This window comes from Pogoniulus pusillus, chromosome 2 (genome assembly GCF_015220805.1).
Source record: "Pogoniulus pusillus isolate bPogPus1 chromosome 2, bPogPus1.pri, whole genome shotgun sequence".
Classification (NCBI taxonomy): domain Eukaryota; kingdom Metazoa; phylum Chordata; class Aves; order Piciformes; family Lybiidae; genus Pogoniulus; species Pogoniulus pusillus.
The window spans coordinates 12,853,116-12,875,112 of record NC_087265.1 but is presented as its reverse complement, the minus strand read 5'-3'; the positions used below and the strand labels follow the sequence as shown (position 1 = coordinate 12,875,112).

Here is a 21,997-nt window from a genome sequence, read left to right as displayed (position 1 = left end):
CCTGCCAGCTGCCCTGGCTTTGCAGTGCTGACAGTGAGGTTTTTTTCTGTTTGCAGTAGCTGCTAGGCAGAGGAAATCTGTTTGCCTCTATCATCTCTGGCTGCTGACACATGCATGACCCATTAGGTGCAGAGATCAGGTGAGCTGGGGTGGGGGTGGCCTTGAGAGGGTTGTCTTTATCCTCTCTATTAAGTGGGCTGAGCTTTTATGTCTGTTATGTACTAATGACTCACACTTGAAAGATAGAGCTTGCAGGTTTCTTGTGAAAAACAAACATTGTATTTTTGTGGAAAAGAACAGGTTCTTCCTCTCTAATAAAAATAACAATTGTCAGCATCCACTGGTATGTACTACAGGGCTCTGAGGATCTCAAATCTACCAAAAGACCCATTTCTCGAGGCCATTCTGTGTCCCCACACAACTGTGATACTGAGAGAGAGCCTTGACATCTGAACATGCCATGTAAAACTGCCTGCAGACCACCTGGAACAGTCCTTTGTGCATGAATGCTCTCCTATCTATCTCCATGAAGCAGCAACTGCACAAGTCCAGAGAACAGTTTAGTTGCAGCAGAAGTTATCTACTTCCACAGCCAATTAGTGTCACAGATGCATAAGCTAATGCATGCACTCACAGTTCCCGGCTGTGCCCTCTGCTCTTCACAAGTGCTACCACATCCATCTGTCTCTCATTCCCTGCCAATCTCACCCCTGCCAGCTTCTGTGCACCGACCAAATGGTCAGTGCAACCTGAGTGTGGAGGGCACATAAATCCATCAGTCCAGAGGCCACTGAAATGATACAGTTCTCCTTCGTAATGAAAAGCTTCCACATTAATTTAGATGAAACCATTACAGCTTGCAATACTTAAGTACTATATAGATGATGGACATCTTCTCTTGCATTAGATGCAGAAACCAGTGCCTCAGTGAGTGCATCCTACCTTTGTGGCCTGGAGACTCATCAAGACAAAAGAGCTTCCAACAAACAGAGAACTCTCAGGAGCTGAATAGGACAAGAAGGATGATGACTCTTTCTCACCTCCACAGTAGAGCCTCATGGGGAAGGCAGTAAGTCAAAGGGAGAAGAGAGCTAAGAGGCACAGAGGAGCTATACAGCTAGGGAAAGAGTAAATCATGGTGAAGGAGCAGTAGGCTGGAGGAAAAGCACCTGGAAACAGAGAAAGGCAATTTTTGCCTTGACAGCACTCAGACTGTGCATATGGATTATTGCTCTCCACCAGAGCTCCCCATCAGGCTTCACACCCTTTTTTTTTTTTTTTTTTTTTTTTTGAGCAACCTGTCCCAGGCTTTTTCTAAAGATATTGTCGTGCAGGATTTTGCCCTGCTGTCTTTGTTATGTCCCCGAACATTCTCACTGCCATCAGGAGACATGAAATAGCTCAGCTGATGAAGCTGACAGCAGGAGAGCTGAGCATATGTACCTCCAGAAACACCCACGGGCTTCTGAAATGCTGGCAGCCAGCCTCCCTCTATGAATCACAGGGTCAGGTGTCGTCGTCACAAGGAGCTAGAAACCTCCTGAGCCAAGCCCCGGTGTGAGGGCAGCAGAGGTGGTGGTCACTGCTGCGCCTACAGCCCTAGTGGGAGCGGGAGGCTGAGCACTGCAGGGCAAGGGGAAGCAGGACTGGAAGTGTGAGGAAGGCAACAAATGCAGCGATTTGGCTCAAAAAGGCAAACGAGTTTGTGGGGCGTTATACTTGGTTAGACCGCGTAGGAGAAAAAAAGACAATATTCTGTTCCATCCTTCCTTGCAGAAAACTTGGTGTTCCATTTTAAGAGTTGTGAATTTATCGTCTGGATTTGGTTCTGCAAATGCACTCACAACCTTTCCCCGGTGGGCTCCTCATCTGTGGGTAAAAGTCAAGCCTGTCTGCAGGGACAGGTGGATCTCCAGGTAGTTCTCGCTGCTCCTAAGGGCTCAGCTTGTTCTATTTCTCCAAGCTCCACCACGTAACCCGCCCCCGGGACCGCCGAAGGACAGGCAGGTCCCGTATAGGAGAAGCGCCGGGACCACGCAGGCCCTCACCCCCGGCATTCCAATTCCCCCCCTCCCCGGAACACAGAATTCTTCCTGATCTCAGTCGACACTCGCAGCAGAGCTACTCGAAGCAAAGGCCGAGGAAGAGAAGAAACCTCCGAGCCGCAGGCGGAGTCGAAGGGGGTTGGTGCTGCCCCCGGGGCCGCCCCTCGCGAACGCCGGTGGCTCCCGCAGGCGCCGGGGGCCGGGCCGGAGGGGCGGTGCTGGCAGGCGGGCCGGGCAGGGCTGAGCTCAGCCGAGGCGAGCCGGCAGAGCTCCGGGTGGGAGGGCAGCGCAGCCCGCAGCATGTCGCGGCTCCGTGTCTGCATCGTCGGCTCGGGGAACTGGTGAGTGCCGCAGCGCGGGGGGGCACCCTTCGTCTCCCCGCTCACCTGCCTGCCTTCCTTCCTTCTCCGCTCCTCCCTTTCCCTCCATTTCTTCCCTTTTCTTCCTCTCCTTTCCCTGTTCCTTCCTTGTTTTTTCCCCTCTGTCCCCGCAATGGAGCGGCGTACGGGACCGCCAGGCCGTGCCGTGCCGTGCCGTGCCCCGGGCCAGTGCCCCGCAGCCGCTGCCGGGGGCTTCGCAACAGGTGCGGTACGGAAGTCAGGGCAGCCGGAGGGTCTCCATGGTCCTGAAACCGCGGCCCCTGTCCCGATCGTGTCTTGCCTCAGCTTGGTGTACTCCTTGTGCAGGGACCATCATCATAGAACTGCTGAACGGTTTGGGTTGGAAGAGACCTTAAAGATCATCTACCACAACCCTCCTGCCATGGGCAGGGACATCTTCCACTAGACCAGGTTGCTCCGAGCCCTGTCCAGTTTGGCCTTGAGCACTCACAGGGAAATGAACCAGCCCGTGACAACTGAAAAGGCATGGGGCTCCTTCATCACCAAGGTGTATGAGCCACTGAAAGTCTGGTGACAGGACAGTCAGATTCCAAAGAGGACCAGAACTGTGCCCTTGTAGCTATGTGTGCCTGTGAGGTACTGCAAGGCCTGCGAGCACTCAGTAGTGAGGAGAGCAGTGGTGCCATATGTATTCCTTTGAAGGAACTGGAGCAGAGGCCATGACCTAGTGGCACCTTTCATTTCCATCCTTCTCGGCGTCTTGGTGGAGAAAAAGCCCTACTATGAACACTGTGTTTAGGTCCTCCATTTAGTCTTTCCCCTACTCATAAGAATAGGTTTGCCCCTGCTCAGTGCTTTCCAGCCTAAACAAAAGTACAGATGCTCCAGAGCTCCTGGGGTCTGATAGACCCCACTGGCACCAGAAAATCCTATCTCACTGGACTTTGCACCTTACTTTTATTACAGTTTATGTAACCTCAGCGCAAACAGATCAACATGTAAGTGCATGCATTTAGAATTAGCAAACCCACCCTTTGGGTAGTTCAGCGGATTGCTTTTGTGGAAGGGCAGGATCCTTAAGATATTTTAAAGTATCTTGACAGCTAAGTGGAAGCAAATGCCAAAAAAAATCAATAGGTGGGGGAGTGGTTGCTTGTGAGCTGCTGCTAAGAACACAGCAGTTAAAACATGGCTCTTTGCCTTCCTGCCTTGCAAAACCTGTCTGCTGCTTTCTGAGCCCCCACGTGCGTGCCCTTTCCGGATCACAGGTTCTTTGTGCATGACATCTCTCAGATACCGCCGTTCACATATACCTGCACAGCTAAGCCATCTCCAAGAACTCCTGATCATGCATCTGGCTTTCTCTAAGTAACACAGTCCTGCACCATCATTTCTGCACCAGTGTTTCCCCAACTGTCATTTTTACCATGCCATTACAGCACTTGCATCCCACCCCTGCTGTCTTGGTCTGCTTCACCTTAGCCACAGACATCCAAGCCTGTGCAGACAGCTCACTGTCACTTACAAGCCCTCAACACCCATGGCTACATGTCTGGGAATCAGCTTTTACCTTTGATCAGCCCACAGTGACAACCTTCATCATTCTCTTGCTGCATCCTCAAGCAAGCACCTCCTGTCTTTCCCAAGCTGTCTTCTCTCCATAAGACATTCTTCAAAGCCACTTAGTTGTCTTCCTTCAGATTTGTACTCGAGAAAGTTCTCTTTTTTTCCACAGGTACCTACAAACTGGGAAGGAGTTATGCCACAGAGATATAGAAACCCCAGCTCATTCAATGCTATCTACTTACTCATACTGCCTGTCTGCCTGGGACCTTCTCTTGCTTCCTGTCATACACATAGACTGTAAAATCTTTGGGGAGGAGATAAACACTGTGCTCTGATGTTTAAGTCACATCTATTTGTAGCTTCTGTGGCAGAACAGGTTGTCTTAGCACAACATAGAAATACATTTATCTTTGGTAAACATTATTTTCTGGAGTTCCTCTTGGATATTTGGGTGACAGTTCAGATCACTGCACTTGAGTCTTTCTTGCAGCTCAGAAATAAGGCTGACACGTGAGGCAGCATGTTGCAATAGCTCATGTCAGCTACAGAAGTTCAGCATAGGGACTAAGTCAACACTATCAGAAGACTCATGAGAGATGTGGTTCGAGTGGAGTAAGTGCTGCACCACGTTTTGTGGTCACAACCAGGTGCAGGAGGAGTTGTGTTTACATTACTGGTGGTTCAGTTACCTGGTTTTAAAAATAGATGTTTAATTCACTCCCTGGCCCTTCTGAATACTCAAAATCTTTCAGTCTTATGAGATTCATTTGAACTGCAGAGTCCTCAGTGAAGGCTGAGTTTTAACTGTGTTCTTGTCTTCAACATGGACAGATGGCTAGGCTTTTTATGGAAGTACATGGAAGGAAAACAAAACCCACTGATCACAAATTGAACCAGAGGAGATTCTGACTCAATGCATAGAGGAAAAAAAACAAAGCCCTGTGAGAATAATAAAGTGTTGGGATAGGCTGCCCAGAAAGGAGCTTTCAAGACATTACTGAACAAAGCCCTGAGCAACCCGTCTGAACTCTGTGTTGTTCTCACTTTGCAGACTTCTCACGATCCCTTCCAACCTGAGCAATACTATAATTGAAAAATAATTGAAGTGGTTGTTTTAGAAAGAGGCTGGAGGAATGCATGATCAAGCATCTGAAGGAGAAGAACAGTATTTCACCCTTCTAGACTAGAAACGGGTCTAAACTTCAATTAGAAAGACTTAGGCAAGGCATGAAGATGATGTTTCAAATGCTAAGAATAGCAAAGTTCTGGGATAGGCTTGTTGAGGAAGGAATAAGACTAGCAACCACTGAGGTCTTTAAGACCTCCTCTGAAATGCTCTTAGGAGCAGCATAAGCATATTTGACTAACTTTTGTATCAGGAAGGGACTCACTGCTTCATGGTCTATTTTTCACCAGAGCTGATGCATGCCACAACCACTTTCATATTCAGCTATGTAAATAGTGGCTCTTACTTGAGTTATTCTACATCAAAGCTTTCTCGTTATACTGATAGGAAATCTCCAGATAAAAGCTTTGTTTTTCTTAGCAATATGTAAATCACTTCCAATGTGGATTAACATAATTGGAGGGGAAAAAAAAATCCTGATTGACAGTTTTCAGATTTTAAAATTATCTAAGTGGTGTTCTCTGCTTTCTATTAATCCTCACTGAATTGAGTTTTGGAGAAAGTAAGACCATGGCAAAGCCTTTATCTGTGAGCATCCTTGGTTTTCTTTGCATAAGCAGCCCTCTTCAGCCAAGCCTGTGTTGTCTAGCAAACACCACCTTCCCAGACAAAGCAATTCTTCTTCCCAAGGCTGATCAGCAGAGACTGAATTTTAAATAGACTAAGTAAACAGAGCATCAAGTTTCAGACTGTTTTGATGGTTTTGTGGTGAGGTATTTTTCCTGATGACTACTCAAGGCTCTTTGAATGTTTTCTCCCCCAAATTCTCACTCATCTGAAATGAAGCCAAATGAAAATGCTGCCATTTACAAAGCCATCTTTGTGTCTGATACACCTTCACCAATATTTTGCCAACAGGAAAACACCTGGATAGCAACATCCAAGACTCCAGCACAATCTGGACAACTAACTTAGATCTCAAGTTTATCTTTAAAAAACCCCAAACAAACCACAATATTTTCTTATCAGTACCCTTTTTTATTTTATTTATCCTGAGCTCAAGTGTTGATTGTGCTCTCTGTTGATAGCAGGGCAAGAGAACCAGAACATAAGTAATTTTATAAACACGATGAATGTAGGATAGGAGTGCATGCCTTTCAAAAAAAAACCCAGAACTCTTAGACTAAAATTCACCCCTAAACCATTTCCCTAAATATTTTAAAGAGCCCAAATCAACCCTCCCTTAACAAACAAATACATATATATATAAAGCCAGCACAAAAAACAAACCAACAACAAAACCAAAAAAATGCACAGACACACAAAAAAACCAACCAACCAAAAAACCAACAACAATCAGCAGCTCAGCATGAAGCATATAGCCAAGGTTGAGCAAAGGGAAACCTGATCTCAGTAGGGTTTCTTTATCATGAAAGATTAGGATGAAGCTCTCATCCTTTTACTAGTGATTGATCAATCCAGCATTGTGCAAAGCTGTTGGGTCGAAAAGAAGGTTGATCTAAGGAGAGCCAGATATAATGTGGCTTCCCTTTGAGCTACTGGCAGCACAGACCTACCTGAACTCAAGACTTTCATCAGTTCCAGAAAACATACCACAACTAAAAGCTGTTCATGCTCCTTATTGCAGGTGTGCTACAAGTGGGTCAGAGGACAAAAGTATTGCAACTGGACCTCCTCTTTCAGTTGTGTCAGTAAAATAGTATTTGAAGGATTCAAGTAGCATTACAATAGGAAGAGTGAACAGAGAAGTAAAAATCATCACTCCTCCTCCACATATAATTTTAAGAGCATTAAGCAATACTTCCAGTATTTTCTATGGGATTTTTAGTTCTCTCTTGCCATGAAAATAAGTGAATGTTTGCAGGGCTCCAGTGGTGATGAGGAAATGAAATTGAACTGAGATTAAAAAATGATCAGTGTGACTGAAGAAGAGCAAACTGGATGGTTAAAATATCTTCAGGCTGGAACTATTACAGATCTCGTTACAGTAGTAAGGAGAGCAATAAAGAGAAGCCACCAGGTTGATTTTTGTACTTTTTAAAAGTAAAAGAACAATTTCTGAGGATTTAGGTCTTATATTAAATCCATAGTGCAATTATCTGGTAGGAAAGTGGGATGTGTTTATTTTAGATGAGATGAACAATGACTTGACGGAGACTTGACTGTTTTGGTTGATGACTTGACATCAAAGTCGATCAGCACTGCTCTATCACCTGGATTATTTTATATTTGTTTGTCTTCAGAAAAAAATGCTTACCCAAGGAACACAAGAGATTTTAACCCCAGATGCTGTATTTTTAGTGTGGCTGATGGTGTATCGCACTCCCTTTGGTGTGACTTCAGTTTTCTTCTCTGGTTCAGCTTTCTGCATCTTTAAACTGAGGGGGGAGTTGATGGAGATGAGTAAATAAAGCTTTCTCATAAGTCTAGCAGGCATATGAACAGCTTTACAGCACAGGCCTTTTATGAGTTAGTACATTTAAAGCAATTTGTGTTTCCAAGTCACAATAAAGCTATTTGTTTCCTATTAGTTATTTCAGTTCTTTTCTCTTCAAAGGGGCTCAGCCATAGCAAGAATTGTTGGCAAAAATGTCCAGAAGTCCAACAGATTTGATCCTACTGTCAGGATGTGGGTGTTTGAAGAGACCATCAATGGAAGAAAACTCTCAGAAATAATCAACCAAGAACACGAAAATGTTAAATATCTGCCTGGATACAAGCTACCCAAAAACGTGGTAAGTTAAAAAACAACAAGCAAAAAACCCAAACCCAAACCAAACAAACCCCTGAAATATTTTGTTTTCCTGTTTTATAAAGGAAGCAACATCTGGCAAAATTGAAACTAGGAGGTAATCCACTGCTTCATTCTGATTTGCCACCTCACTCATTCCAGTATTGACACATAACTCACTTGTGTGACTTCTGCTTGTCTCATGTCACATGCAACTTCAACCATCCAGCTGTCAGGTGCTGAGTAACACACTATCCTCCTCCCTGGCAGCAATCAGCAGTCATTCTAGAAACGGCAGGCAGAGATCTGTCTACACAGAGCTGAGATGTTTCAAACCCACAGTATCTTCTGGAAAAAAAAACAAACCAAAGCTACTGCTCTGTCTTCTGAAAAAAGAAATCAAATGCACAGCTAACAGCTGTGGCTTACAAGAAAATGAATAATGAGCTATTGGCTCCTGGGTGATTTGGGGATAGCAACACACTGCTGTAATTAATAATACTTTAAATTTCACCAAAATTATAAGGTATTTAAATTTCATGAACATTTAAAATACCAGGCTATGCATCTGTGCTTAAATCAGCTTAGATCATTTACTGCTGCTGAGGCAAGCAAGGTAGGGGCTTTGACTGCCAAAATTTTTGCCAAATGCTGCTATTGCCAGTGGTAAAAATAAAGTAGCACCATGTTACTCAAACAGTTGCAGTCATAAAAGGAAGTTAAGACATTGCTTGTGGAGGGTCTCCTTGCTTGAGGATTGGTTGTATTTAGTCTTCCACTTAGTGCTGCAATTGCATACATGTGCTCGGGTGGTTTGAACTTGGCACACAGTTCTCCTGGGTTACAACACACTTGTCACTTATTTTTACAACTCCCTAGCAGATCAACAGGCTTGTTATCATCACTTGAGAACAGCCATATCCTCCCTGTAGTGAAGTCCAAGGCCTTACCAGCAGAAATCAGTGGCTTACAGTAAAGTCTGCAGGGACCTTCAAACCTTCATCTCTGACTGACAAAAAAACCCCACAGCCCTCCACCTCATTTTTCCCCTGCAACATTTTGGAGAGAGAGAAGCACTTCCTGTACAGCACTGCCAGCCTCTTCCCCACTCCTGCTTTGCTGTTTTTCCAGCGAAGCAGCCTTGTTAACACCTCTTCTGGTTCTTCCACTGGGAAGTCTCTTCTCCCAAGCAACCAGCAATAAAACAAGGAGACACAGTCTCAAGTTGTGCTGGAGGAGGTATAGGCTGGATGTTAGGAGGAAGTTCTTCACAAAGAGAATCCTGCTTGTTCTGAGGCGGTGTGATCCAAGGTTGTGTCCAAGGGCAGTGTTTGCTCTGACTGTAAACTCTTTGTACTAGCAGTCTCAAAGTGACCTGATCTGAGTAATGCTAGCATTTGGGGGAAGATACAGCTTGCCAGTTATTAACAATGTTGGGTTGGGTTTTTTTTAACTATTGGTCATCTTACTATATATTTAAAATAAGCAACCTGTTCCACCTCAAGGAAGCAATAGTTTCTGCTTTGTGATATAGTTTATTTCAGAGTATCTCTCAGCTATTGACCTATGGAAACTAAAGACTGCCAGAAGAGGCTCTGTGTGACCACTCTGCTTTGTTTCTTGCTCACTTACCTTCACAAACATGAATAAGTTGAACTGGCAAAAGGGCTTCCCAGGACAGTGCAAGTTTAGAAAGTATATCATCTTCCCCAAATTATGCACACAGGGCTGAGATAAGAGGCAAGTTAAAAGTAAAACTATAAAAAAATCCAAACCTGTAATAGTTAGGCTGCTTCACTGTGTTCATTTTTGGCTCCCCAATTCAAGAGAGACAGGGATCTGCTGAAGACTCCAATGGAGTGCCATGAAGATGATTGCAGGACTTGAACATCTCTCCTGTGAAGAAAGACTGAGGGAAATGGAGATGTTTAGTCTTGAGAGGGGATCTTATCAACATCTACAAATATATGAGGGGTGGGTGTCAAGATGAAAGTGCTAGTCTCTTTTTGATGGTGTCCAGTGATAGGACAAGGAGCAATGAGTACAAGCTAGAACACAGGAGGTTCCACCTCAACATGAGGAGATGCTTCTTTATGGTGAGGGTGAGAAAGCATTGGAACAGCCTGCCCAGAGATGTGGTGGAGTCTCCTTCTCTGGACACTCTGTGTTCCTGTGCAGCCTGCTCTAGGTGATTCTGCTTTGTCAGGGGGGACCTGATGATCTCTGGAGGTCCCTTTCAACCTCTAGTATTCTGTGGTTCTGTGATATCAGATGAGAGCTGCAGCTGCTAGTGTGATGAGCTAGCAGCTGTGCCATGCTGTTAAAGTTAAGGACATTTGCAAAGTGCCTTCAAGTGTCTTTGGCATATAGGTACCTCACAAGGTGTGAGGAGTCCTACCTGGAGCTCATTTTGGTTGTCATTCTTGTCCCAGGTGGCTGTACCAGACATAGTTGAAGCAACAAATGGGGCAGACATTTTAGTGTTTGTGCTGCCACATCAATTCATCGGCCGAATTTGCGAGCAGATTGCAAGCCAGATGAAACCTGGGACATTCGGGATTTCACTGATCAAGGTAAGTTGTCACCGCCACAAGACTCAGTTTGTGTGGCATAAATAGCTTCAGTTTAAGGGCAGGAGCTCCAGCCCTCAGCTGCATGTGCTACACAAACGCAGGCATTTCTTTTTGCCAGAGTGAAAACTTACGCAGGCTCTGCCAGATCTTCTGCTATAGAGAGGAAAGGATGGGACAGCCCAGCCAGGCTAAAGAGTAACCATCTTTACCAACCATCTTTATCCTGGATTGCTTCCCACTTGGTCTAGGACAGAGGTGAAAATGGGCAGAGAAAAAAGCTAATATAATCTGGTGCTGCTGCCAGGAAAATGTGCTCAGACTCCAGCCTCAATTAACTCTTAGCTAGAAAAAGTGCTGGGTTGAAGTGCCTCTTCAGAGTACATGCTAAAGGTGTTCTAGCAGCATTTAAACTGCACAGTAACACTCAGGATTTTGCAGAAGCAATTTCAATCTGACATGGACTAAAGATTGTCTTTTTAAAGTTAGAGGTACCAGATTATCATGATCTTAAAAGGAACTAGTCTCAAACTAAAACCCAAAAGCAAAGCATAGGAATATAGTCTAACACTCATTTATATTGCATACAGGAAACATCCAATTTTAAATGGTAACAAAAGAACTGTAATTCAAGTTTTCAGGCTGCAATATCAGCTCTTCTCACCCCCCTTTGCCCACTCCCCATAGCAATTATCTCACAAGCAGCAGGACATAGAGGAGAGGAGGATGAGAGGAGGAGGAAATTTCTGCAAAATTATTTCTTTCTTCAGCTTAAAAAAAAAAAAGACATCTCAGTATACTCCTAAATAACAATGAAACACTCAGTTTAATACTTCAATCTTGTAAAAAAAACTGCTGCTTGTAGGCCTAATTTAAAAGTCTGTCTCCATAGTGCAGGGATTTAGCACAAACTTAGAATATAGCATCAAAGAAAGCCTCAGGACAGCAGCACTAGATGTAAGGCTTCTTGGAGGGTTACCTCAACTCTTGCTACCTTCTCCCTGAGCTCACAGTTATCAAAGTGCAAACCCAGCGCATTTGTATTTAATAGCTAATGCTAGTGAATATAAGACCCAAATCCTTCCCATTAAAACCAGAGAGCTGGAGGCAATAGGATGCCTTCAGTTTTACCAGTGCCTTCCTGCTGTCATTTTCCTATTCTAATAACTTGCCTTTGACTGTCATCTTTTATTCAGGGGGTCGACGAGGGTCCTGATGGCCTGAAGCTCATATCTGACCTCATTCGAGAGAAACTGAAAATAGAAATCAGTGTGCTGATGGGGGCCAACATAGCCAAAGAAGTGGCTGATGAGCAGTTCTGTGAAACCACCATTGGTAACTATTGCAATGAAGAGAAATTTAGAGCTGCTACCTGTGCCACCTATGGCTGGGCAGCAGGATAACCTCTGGAGGTAACAAGAGGCTGTGATAAGTCCCAAGTGTTTCCCGACTTGTGCGGTGGGTGCAGGGCTTGCTGAGCTCCTTCAGGGAGGCAGCACAACTAGCAGGGTGATTGGTGTTGGCAGATCCAAACTGACAACAAATTTTAGTGCTGAGAACTAATTTAAAGTATTAGAGCTTAATCCTGTTTCTTTAAGAGCTGGCAGGAGCCACCTTTTGTGTCTTAATAGCTCGACACTGAGTACACTGACAGTTGATACACTATATGGGCTAGATAGAGATATGAAATCAAAAGCTCATCTGTGCTCAAGGCCCCCAAAGTGTATTTCTCTGTCTTTGTTTGAAAAGCCAAAAATACAAAATAGAAACCACACAATACCATTCTGTTCCTCCCATTCAGGCTGCTTGCCAAGACATAGCCTCAAATACTCCCAGACTGTGTCTGACCTGATTTGGAAAATTCATCCAGCAGTTCTTTCAACCCACTGATTTTTAACAACAGTCAAAAATAAAGTTACACCCTTCCATAGCTGGGCAAGGCAAAACCCCCACAAACTGTTGTTGCAATACTGCTCCTTTGCCTTACAAATGTTACAGTGATAGCAAAAACCCTATCAGCAGGGCATTTGTTGCTGGCAGAGCAACTAAGCACAACCAGGACCAGATACAATTAGGAGAGTTGACCAATATTAATTTTCCATTTTCTTAAGGGAGTGGAATTTAACTTCTGTTGGCCCAGTTTGAAGCTATGTGTGGTGATGTCTGTGCAAAGGAACTTTGCTCCTTGCTTTTGTCCTCGTGGAAAGCCACATAGCCCAGAAACAACCACTTCAAAGAGGCAGGGTATCCCTCAACATCAGCTATTGTTAAACAAACTCAAATTTCTTATGAGATGGAGCAGAAACCCAATGGGTACCAGAGCACGGTGTTTCAGGCTAAGTACAACTCAATGCTGAGTTCTCCCTGAAGGAGACCAAGCTTCCTTACGTAAAGATTAAGTGAAACTCCATTCAGAAGTCTTTGCCCAGCTGTCCAGGGGCTTTCATCATAAAGGCAAACCTCAGCCCCTTTACTGCAGAAGACAGTCTGCCCTTCCTCTCAATACCTAGGGCAAGCACCATAACGCTGGTCTCTTCTCCCAGGCAACCAGCAACAAAACAAGGGGACACAGTCTCAAGTTGTGCCAGGGGAAGTACAGTTTGGATGTTAGGAGGAAGTTCTTCACAGAGAGAGTGATTTCCCATTGGAATGGGCTGCTCAGGGAGGTGGTGGAGGCACCGTCCCTGGACATGTTCAAGAAAAGCCTGGATGAGGCACTTAGTGCCATGGTCTAGTTGACTGGATGGGGCTGGGGGATAGATTGGACTGGATGATCTTGGAGGTCTCTTCCAACCTGATTGATTCTATGATTCTATGATCTCCATGAAACTGGCAACAAAAACGTTCCAGCAGTGCCTACGTTTGTCATCCATGGCTCTCCCTGTAATTGGGAATTAATGGGGCATTAATCATTTGTGCTCCACACTAATACTTAGCAATTACACTGGTTTACATTCTCAAAGCAGAAATTATACTGCTGTGCTGTACAAAGCAATTTATAAGTATTATTTTTTGTGAGGTTGGTGGTTATGCAAGCTTGCTGAGGCAGACAGCTGTGTTAGGGGCTACCTACTTTTAATCCCTTTAAAGTGTTACTAAATCGTGCCTGGGGACTTGCAGGGCAAGATTTACCCTTAACAGTGTCTTCCAGCAGCAGGAACTGCTGTCACACAGACCTCTTGTTTAGCAACATCCAGTTACTGGAACCACAAAACCTAAAGTGGTCCCTGGGATGTTATTCCAGGTTTCAGCTAATTATGAATTATCTTAAACACTGCCAAAAAAAAAGCTCTAACTTTCGTCCTTCCTTACCACAGGCTGCAAAAATGAAAAGCAAGGGGAAATCTTTAAAGAATTACTGCAGACTCCCAATTTCAGGATTACTGTGGTGCCTGACTCTGATACAGTAGAACTTTGTGGAGCCTTAAAGGTAGGTGATTTCAAACCAAAATGTTTTTATTAAGGCCAAATTCCAGTCTCACCTGAGAATTCTGTAAGCTGCAGGGTCTAATATGAGTCCTGACATAATAGTCATATACAGCAAGTTACACTTACTTGGGGACTTAGGAACTGAAAATTGTGAGGTGGGAAGATAGGTGTGCAGGACAGTGGTGAAGATGTTTAGGATCCTGAGACATTTGTCCAGAGTTGTAGAAAAGGGCAATTCCACTGCCCGTTTTTGCAGGCAAACCCCAACTCTGAGCTGCTGCAGCATCTGCACACAGAACACATGAAGTAGAGACTCACAGACAAAATCTGGAAGGCAGGACTGCATGTGGGATATTTTAAATAGATAAAACAGCAAGGCCAGTGCAACTAGCAGAAAAAAAACCCCATTGCTTGCATGCATGCTGTGTGACTGCACTGTGACTGCATTAAGCAAGCTGCTTTCTGCTCATGTGACTATTGGTGGGTACTTCATAAAAACCTCCTACGAGTCCAGTTACTTTTGCCCAACAATAATTAGCTGTCCACCTTCTTCATAAGAAGTCAGTATTAAGACTGAGCTTGACAAAGTGCTGGGCCATCTCATTTAAACTACACTATCACTACACTTTCTCCATGGAGAAAGACCTTGGAGTCCTAGTGGACAGCAAGTTCTGCATGGGCCAGCAATATGTTCTTGTGGTCAAGAGAGCCAATGTATCCTGGAGTGCATCAAGTAAAGCATGTCCAGCAGATCTAGGGATGTTTTCTTGCCCTCTGCTCTACCCTAGTGAGACCATACTGTGTCCAGTTTTGGGCTCCTCAGTACCAGAGACAGGGAGCTGCTAGAGAGAGTCCAGCAGAGAGCCATGAGGATGGCTGAGGGACTTGAGCATCTCCCCTAAGAAGAGTGACTGAGAAACCTGGGGCTGTTTAGTCTGGAGAGGCTGAGAGGGGAGCTGAGCAATGCATACAAATATCTGAGGGGTGGGTGTCAAGTGGATGGGGCCAACCTCTTTTTGGTTGTCAGCAGTGACAAGACAAGGAGCAACATCCACAAACTGGAATATAGAATGTTTCACCTCAACATGAGGAGAAACTTCTTTACAGCGAGGCTGACAGAGCACTAGAACAGGCTGCCCAGAGAGGTTGTGGAGTCTGCTTCTCTGGAGGCTTTCAAAACCTGCCTGGATGCATTCATGTGTGGACTACCCTAGGGGATCCTGCTTTGGCAGGGGGTGTTGGACTCAATCTTTGGAGGTCCCTTCCAACCTCCAGGGTTCTGTGATCACCTAGAAAAGTTGGACCAGATGATCCTTGGGGTCACTTCCAACCCAGCATTATGTGATTCTGGGATCCACAAGGTAAATTTGTGGCTTTTGGAAACTAAGCCTTGTTCTGGTAAAGACTGATTTGTGGAAGTAAAGCTCAGTGCACACTGCTGAACCACAAACCTTGCCTGATGATGTCCTTTCCTCCTCTGTGTTTTGCACTAAACTGTTTCCAGAACATTGTGGCGGTGGGAGCTGGCTTCTGCGATGGGCTTGATTTTGGCGATAACACAAAGGCAGCAGTTATTCGCTTGGGCCTCATGGAAATGGTAGCCTTTGCCAAGATGTTCTGCAGGGGACAGGTGTCAATAGCCACTTTTCTGGAGAGCTGTGGTGTCGCTGACCTAATCACTACCTGCTACGGAGGACGCAACAGAAAAGTAGCAGAAGCCTTTGCTCGCACGGGAAAAGTAAGAAGGATTTAGAAATATTTTGCACTGATGCATGAAGAAATACTTTTGTGTCTTAAAAAGGCATCATTACCTTCTTGATAGCTGCTGGCATTGCAGCAGTGTCCCCCCTGGGATCTGATCCAAGTAATCAGTCTCCTCTCTTCTAGTCCATTGAGGAGCTGGAAAATGAGATGTTGAATGGACAAAAACTGCAAGGTCCTCAGACCTCAGCTGAAGTCTACAAGATTCTGAAACAGAAAAATATGCTCAATAAGTAAGTGATTTTGTTTTCAAAAATGGAATCAACAGCAAATGATGAATGATGCATAAATTCCTTAACAGTGTTTAATTATCTTGTTCATTTCCATCACAACTGCTTTCTACAGCTTGGGCCACCATTAGGGTTCAGCTTAGCTTGATCCTTTATTGCCATGATCAGTAGAATGGGATGAAGGCTAAACAGTGTTAGAAAAAACAAGCTACAGACATAGAGAGAACAAAATTTAAATACAAATTCCAAGGGAGCTACTCAGGCACCTCCAGCCCCCTAAACCAGACTGAAGGCCAGGCACAGAGTTAGCTTGCAAACATCATCTGTGGGTGTTTAGTTTTAGCCTGGATCTGGGGCCAAGTTACAGCAATTGTTCTATCACCTTATGACCCATCCCCAGCAGACAAAGGGAGTCAGGAAAAGAAGACCCATGGATTGAAATGAAAATGGTTTTAATGAATCAGCAAAATAAATACTAATGCCATTATAAATTATATAAAGCTATGCTCAGTCCAACAAGTGTACAGTGATCACAATAAATGGGAAGGCACTCCTTAGGAGAAGGAAGAGAAACAGGACCAGGAGGAGCCTAAGTAAGAACAGGAGCCCAAGCAAGAGGCATTCTGCAAACTTCCCTCTTTATACTGAGTGTGATGTTTATGGTGTGGGATACACCTGTGAGCCAGATCCTGTCCTGCCTGGCTCAGAACTGCTAATAGCCATCAGCCCATGGCCTTGCCTATGACTCTGTCCCAGTGACATCAGGAGAATGAGACAAAGGGTTTCTTCTGAGTGTATCACCATTACAGCTTGCAGCAGTACTGCTTTCAGTGCAAATGCTATCAGTATAAAATTCAGGAGCATACTGCTAATTAAACACTTCATATGCAGCTAGGGTAATATGTGCTGATATGAATATGACAACAGAAAAGCTGAGCTTCCCTTCATCCCACTATCTCTTGTACTACAGTGGTACTGAGAGGTTAAACACCAGTAAATGAATACTTAAAAACCCTATTAGAATCATGACAGATACAGAGGGTTGGAGTGGCATTGCCTTTCAAAAACAAGCAAGAAAACAAAAGCTCATTTTGACAGGATGTGAACTTTAAATCAAACCTTGATCTAATAAGTATCCTATAATTGCCTTTAGTTACACACACAGCTCCAAGTCTTTTTAGTGGACTCAATTTTTACCATGATGACTAAGATAATTTGCAAAAGGACCAAACCTTTTAAGCCAGGCAAAGAAAATTATTTGACATTTTTATCCTTTTTCATCTTTTGGATGTCAGCAATGAATGTAAATAATGTATGTATTTTGCACACAGGAGGAAAATGAGGATATGGAAATTAAGATTTGATTCTAAGTAAAAAAAATACCAGATAGGAGTTTTTGCCTCCAAAACAACTTTTCTCTGCTGTCACCCTAAGAACTACCTCAAACATTTCCCTATGTAGTCTTCCAGTAAAGGCACCTCCAAGTTAAAATTATGAAGATGGAAAATGTTTATATTTTCCTTTTAATATAAAAAATGGGTATTTTTTTCCATTATAAATGGGGTGGAAATGTTTCTGTAAGCTTTAAAAAAGTATTTGATTGCTGCACACTTCTTTTAGGTTTCCATTATTTACAACCATCTACAAGATCTGCTATGAGGGTCAATCGGTCCAGGATTTCATCGCGTGCCTGCAGAACCACCCAGAGCACATGTAGAGGTCCTATCTTCTTCATCTGGTTGCATTCCCATCTTCTCAGGACTTCTGTCCATCCACTTCACAGCAAATAGAGTAGAAAACCAGGTTGTGTGTCAACATTTGCTGTAGAAGCAGCAACGAATGTATTTCAGTATCCTCATTCTGGGGGGTGAGAAAAAAAAATGCCTTTAATTTCAACCTTATACCCAAGGAACAGGAAATGAATGTAAAAAAATATAACAGCATTTGAAGTAGTAACTGGGCATTTCCTTATGATTACTGTCATGCTGATTGAAAACAGTTCCCTTTGCCATTTCCATAATGAGCTCCATTTAGCTCAAGTGAACCTCAGCATTTATGATTCTATGGTTTTGCCTACTAGTCTTCAAAGAACAAGACGCAGGAGAACTGAAGAACTCATCCAAACAGAAAAATTAGTGTTAAAATACAGAAGGTCTAACAGCAGTAACATGGGCAAATGCTGGGTTTCCTTATTGCCCCTCAAACACAAATAACATTTTGTATTTTGGGACATTTAGTCCTTCCTTGATTTTGTTTCCCAGTGTAAGCCTCTTTGGAAGAGCAGGCATTGTTCCTGTGCACAGACACATGTGAATGTTCAGATCTATAAATAACACAGTTTAAAGAGTGGGGAGGAGAAAGGAGGGTTGCAGGGGTGGGAGTGTTGTTTCTTTCAAATTCAGGACACTAGGAATCCTCAGCAGTAGTCTGGCCTCTGTTAAACTGTCTGTGTTCTGCTGACATACAGAATAACCAAATACAGTGAAGTGAGTTAGCATTAGGATTTCCCAGCAAGTCATAGGCTTTACCTGCTAGTGGCCGAGAGCGCAGAACTGGAGGCTGAGAGGGAGAATAGATGCACAACTTGCAGCTTGTGTATGCTGCTGTTTAGAAGACAGAACAGTAACATTGAAAAAAAAATCCTCTGTGATACTTGACTTTTTATACATGCAGGAAAATGCCCGCTGCACACGCACAAGAATCCTGTGAAACTGCATCTCAAACCAGGCTGCATTTTAACTGCACTGGGAAACTCCACTGGACTGACCCCAGTGTGGCTCCCTGCATCTTTCCAGACCACAGACTAATGCCTTGACCCTACTGTAGCTTCAGCAATGCTTCTTCCACTCCAGAAGACCTCTTTGTTGACCTCTGAATTTTAAATACAAACCAGGTCACATATCAGATTTTGTTATTTTGCATTAACTTTAGAAACATGGAAGTTTTTAAACAGCTGTCCTGGGGTAACCTTACATACCTGATGTTTTTCAGAGTTAAAGCCATCTGAGAGATGAACAGTGGCACACTTTATATGCTTTAATACTCTTTTGAAAACCTCCTATTTTAAGACAAGGCAAACAAAAGGAAGAGTAACCTACTTTTGCTTTGCTTTATCTGACTTTCCAAAACAGCAGAGAGGAAGGCAAATATATATATTTTTTTAAATCTATGTATTTGCTGACATGTTGCTTAAGGGACAAAAACACCCAAGCTAGGTTATAAAAGCATCTCTGCTCTGCATTTTAGAGGAAGGTCATTGTTTTTTCCCATTTATTAGAGTAATATATAAAAAATTATTGTAATTAAGAGCATAATGTAAAAAAACTTGGTCTCACAGCTAGCAAAGCTGATCCCTGCCAAAGAGCAGCAGAGGTGGCTTACCTCCTCCAGCTCTGACTCCAGTCACAGCCAGCAGCTCTGCGCCCTGCTGGGTATCATCCACATTCCTTCTGCTGAAATGGAAATTGTGTGGCCAAATCCTTTACAGGAAATTACAGTCTTCCATTTCAAGGGGAAAAAGGCTTAAATATTGCATAAATTTAAAGTATGAAATACAGAGTATGGGATAGAGAATTCAAGAACATCCTTACTTTGAGCTTGATAGGGCTCTGGACAACCTGGTCTAGTTGAGGATGTCCCTGCTAACTGCAAGGTGGGGGTTGGACTAGATGACCTTTGGAGGTCACTTCCAGCCCCGACCATTTTATGATTCACTGGCAGGCTGAACTTCTGGTAAGTCACCTATGAGCTAATCATGATAGAGAACGTTTCAAACTCTGTTTAATGAAGTGATCAATATGCAGACTTGATGTAATTTCATTTTTCAAAATACTCACAAAATAAATGACTTGTAATGGTGATTCCTTGTTACACTTATTCTTGCTGTCAGTAAGTATCTCTCAAAAGGACAAGAGTAGTCAGTTTTCTACAGATATTTTATTGATGAACATTTTTTCTTTTCATATGGCATACCTTTATTTTTTTAACACAGTAAAATAAGGAAATATTTACTTAATAAATAACAAAAGTTAGCCCTTATATCTCAATCCAGTCAAAAAAACCTATGTAAAATAGTTTGTTCTGTATTTACATTCTGTACCAAAATAGGAAACAACATATTCAAGGTCAGCCAGTTCTTTCACAACAGTTGTTTTATCTTCAAGATAAGCTTCACATTAAAAAGGCAACATTTACACTTTGGAAGTCTGGTGGTGTAAGATCCCATTATTTAGTATATAAATAGACCCAGAGCCTCAAGTGTAATACATTCAGCCAAGCCAAACCCTGTTGTTAAATCTGGCATGGGGAAAGATCCTGACCTGCTCAGCTGGCTGAAAGTCATGCCTAGGAACTGTGGGGATGAAGGGACTTACACCTCCCTCTCTGCTTGAATATATTTTAATAGAAAGATTTGCAAGACAGGAAGTTGTAAAAACAGCTGGCCCTTGTAAAGGATTGTGGATATGTCTACTCTTATGTGACATCAGTTTCCCCAATTTACTAGTGCTTTAAGCAGAAAGAATGAGCTGCACTGCACAAACAGTCAACTAATGCAGGGGTCAAGATTCTCCTCCAGCAATTAACCTACATCCAAGGCTGTGACAGTCTCCCAAGAGCTCAACTTGTTTCAAGAGGAGTGAATTGCCTTCTCAGTGTAAATTTTCCTTGCTGCATACTCCAGCCAAAAGCTGCCTTTCCGAACTGCTTGAAACACTAGGAAAACCTGTTCCTAAAGCATGATTTAACTCAACTTCAAATTAAAATGCTACAGATTTGAACTACTGGAGAAAACAAGACCACAAGACTAGTTTACTCCTATAAGCAAACATGGTATGTTTTTAAAAGACTAAGTCATGGACATGATACACTTAACGTTTCTGCTACAGACAAGCTTCCTCACTTAGCATTATTTCTGGAGCCCCTCCTGCCCTATCCAGTCTGGTGAAAACACAAAGGCTTATAACTGCAAAGCTTTCACATCTAAGAGATACTACAGGATGGACTTGCCACAATAGGGGCAGGACACCTAAAGCAGCTGCCTGCCAACTTTGTATTTATTTAAAACTGACTTCTAAGGAGGAACCTACACTTAAGGCTACCTAATTGACTTAAGCTACAATTTCAGCTGTGTTCTACACTCAGAAATGGCTTATGCTTCCTCATGTATTTGTTTTGCTCTTATAAACCTGAGACATGATTTTCATCTAATACCTCTGAAGATCTGAAGTTCACAGCAGGCTAGAAACTTAAAGACAAACAGAACTGAGGTAGTCAGTTTAACTCAAATACTCTTGTTGACAGTCACCAAATTCATTCTCACTTTAAATTCACCTTGATGTTCCGTGGCATTTCCAACATGGCTACAGCTGCTAATGCAGTGATGAGGATACAACAGGTTGGATTTTGCCTGCTAAAGTACCTTTCCCTCCCCAATTCCCCAAAGTCATGTTCAGTTCTGCAGTTCACAGCCAGCTGAAGGACTGCACAGCAAGAAATTACAACTGAAATCTCAGATTATTAAGGCAGCAATAGTTTTACTTCACTGGATTCACAGATGCAGCTACTCAGCAGGTACTAGTGAACCTGACCACAAGAGCTCTCACAGGCAGACAGACATTTCCCTGTAGGTACAAAGCACTACAGTTTCTTTCCTTAATTAATGCATACAAGTCAGAAGCAGGTAAGCATTGATTTCAAGCCATCTTTCAGTTAATACTCAGGAAGAGAGAATAAAAGAAGCCCTCAAGATAAACAACTGTGTAGAACATACAAATATTCACTTAAATATGACAAGTCTCACATACAGAAAGACTACCATATCAAATACTGAGCACAATAAATTAACACCAGTAAAAAAAATTTAACAAAGTTCCACCAGAAACTTCAGACAGTGCAAGTATTTCACAGTAAGAAAAAGTAACCAATAAACTTTTCAAGTATCAAAAGCTTTGTCGAGTGATACCTTTCAAACTGTATTATTGCACAATAGACAAAAAATACAGTATCAGCCTCTGAGACCCAAGATGTATTCTCAAACCTTCACGGTTTTAAGGAATCAATTTAGACTGACTGTTGATTGTGCATATATTAAAATAATTAGCATTCACTTATTAATCTGAGTGTTTCTTAATTGAAACTCATACATATCTTTAAAGCATTTGATTTCCAATTCATATT

At 43.1% G+C, this 21,997-nt stretch overlaps 1 protein-coding gene across 1 annotated transcript; it reads left to right on the top strand.

The window, feature by feature from the left end:
- The first annotated feature begins 2,271 nt into the window (after positions 1-2,271).
- On the top strand, positions 2,272-19,680 carry LOC135182417 (glycerol-3-phosphate dehydrogenase [NAD(+)], cytoplasmic-like). The gene is made up of 8 exons (XM_064156517.1): positions 2,272-2,386; positions 7,657-7,834; positions 10,263-10,403; positions 11,597-11,735; positions 13,718-13,830; positions 15,334-15,567; positions 15,717-15,823; positions 17,441-19,680. The coding sequence occupies exons 1-8, from the start codon at positions 2,346-2,348 to the stop codon at positions 17,535-17,537; spliced, it is 1,050 nt and encodes a 349-aa protein (XP_064012587.1). The 5' UTR covers positions 2,272-2,345; the 3' UTR covers positions 17,538-19,680.
- The last annotated feature ends 2,317 nt before the right edge of the window (positions 19,681-21,997 follow it).

Coding starts and splice junctions, on each gene's coding strand:
- LOC135182417 (XM_064156517.1), top strand. CDS start 2,346: ATGTCGCGGCTCCGTGTCTGCATCGTCGGCTCGGGGAACTG. Junction 10,404..11,596: donor TCGGGATTTCACTGATCAAG/GTAAGTTGTCAC, acceptor TCTTTTATTCAG/GGGGTCGACGAGGGTCCTGA. Junction 13,831..15,333: donor AACTTTGTGGAGCCTTAAAG/GTAGGTGATTTC, acceptor AACTGTTTCCAG/AACATTGTGGCGGTGGGAGC.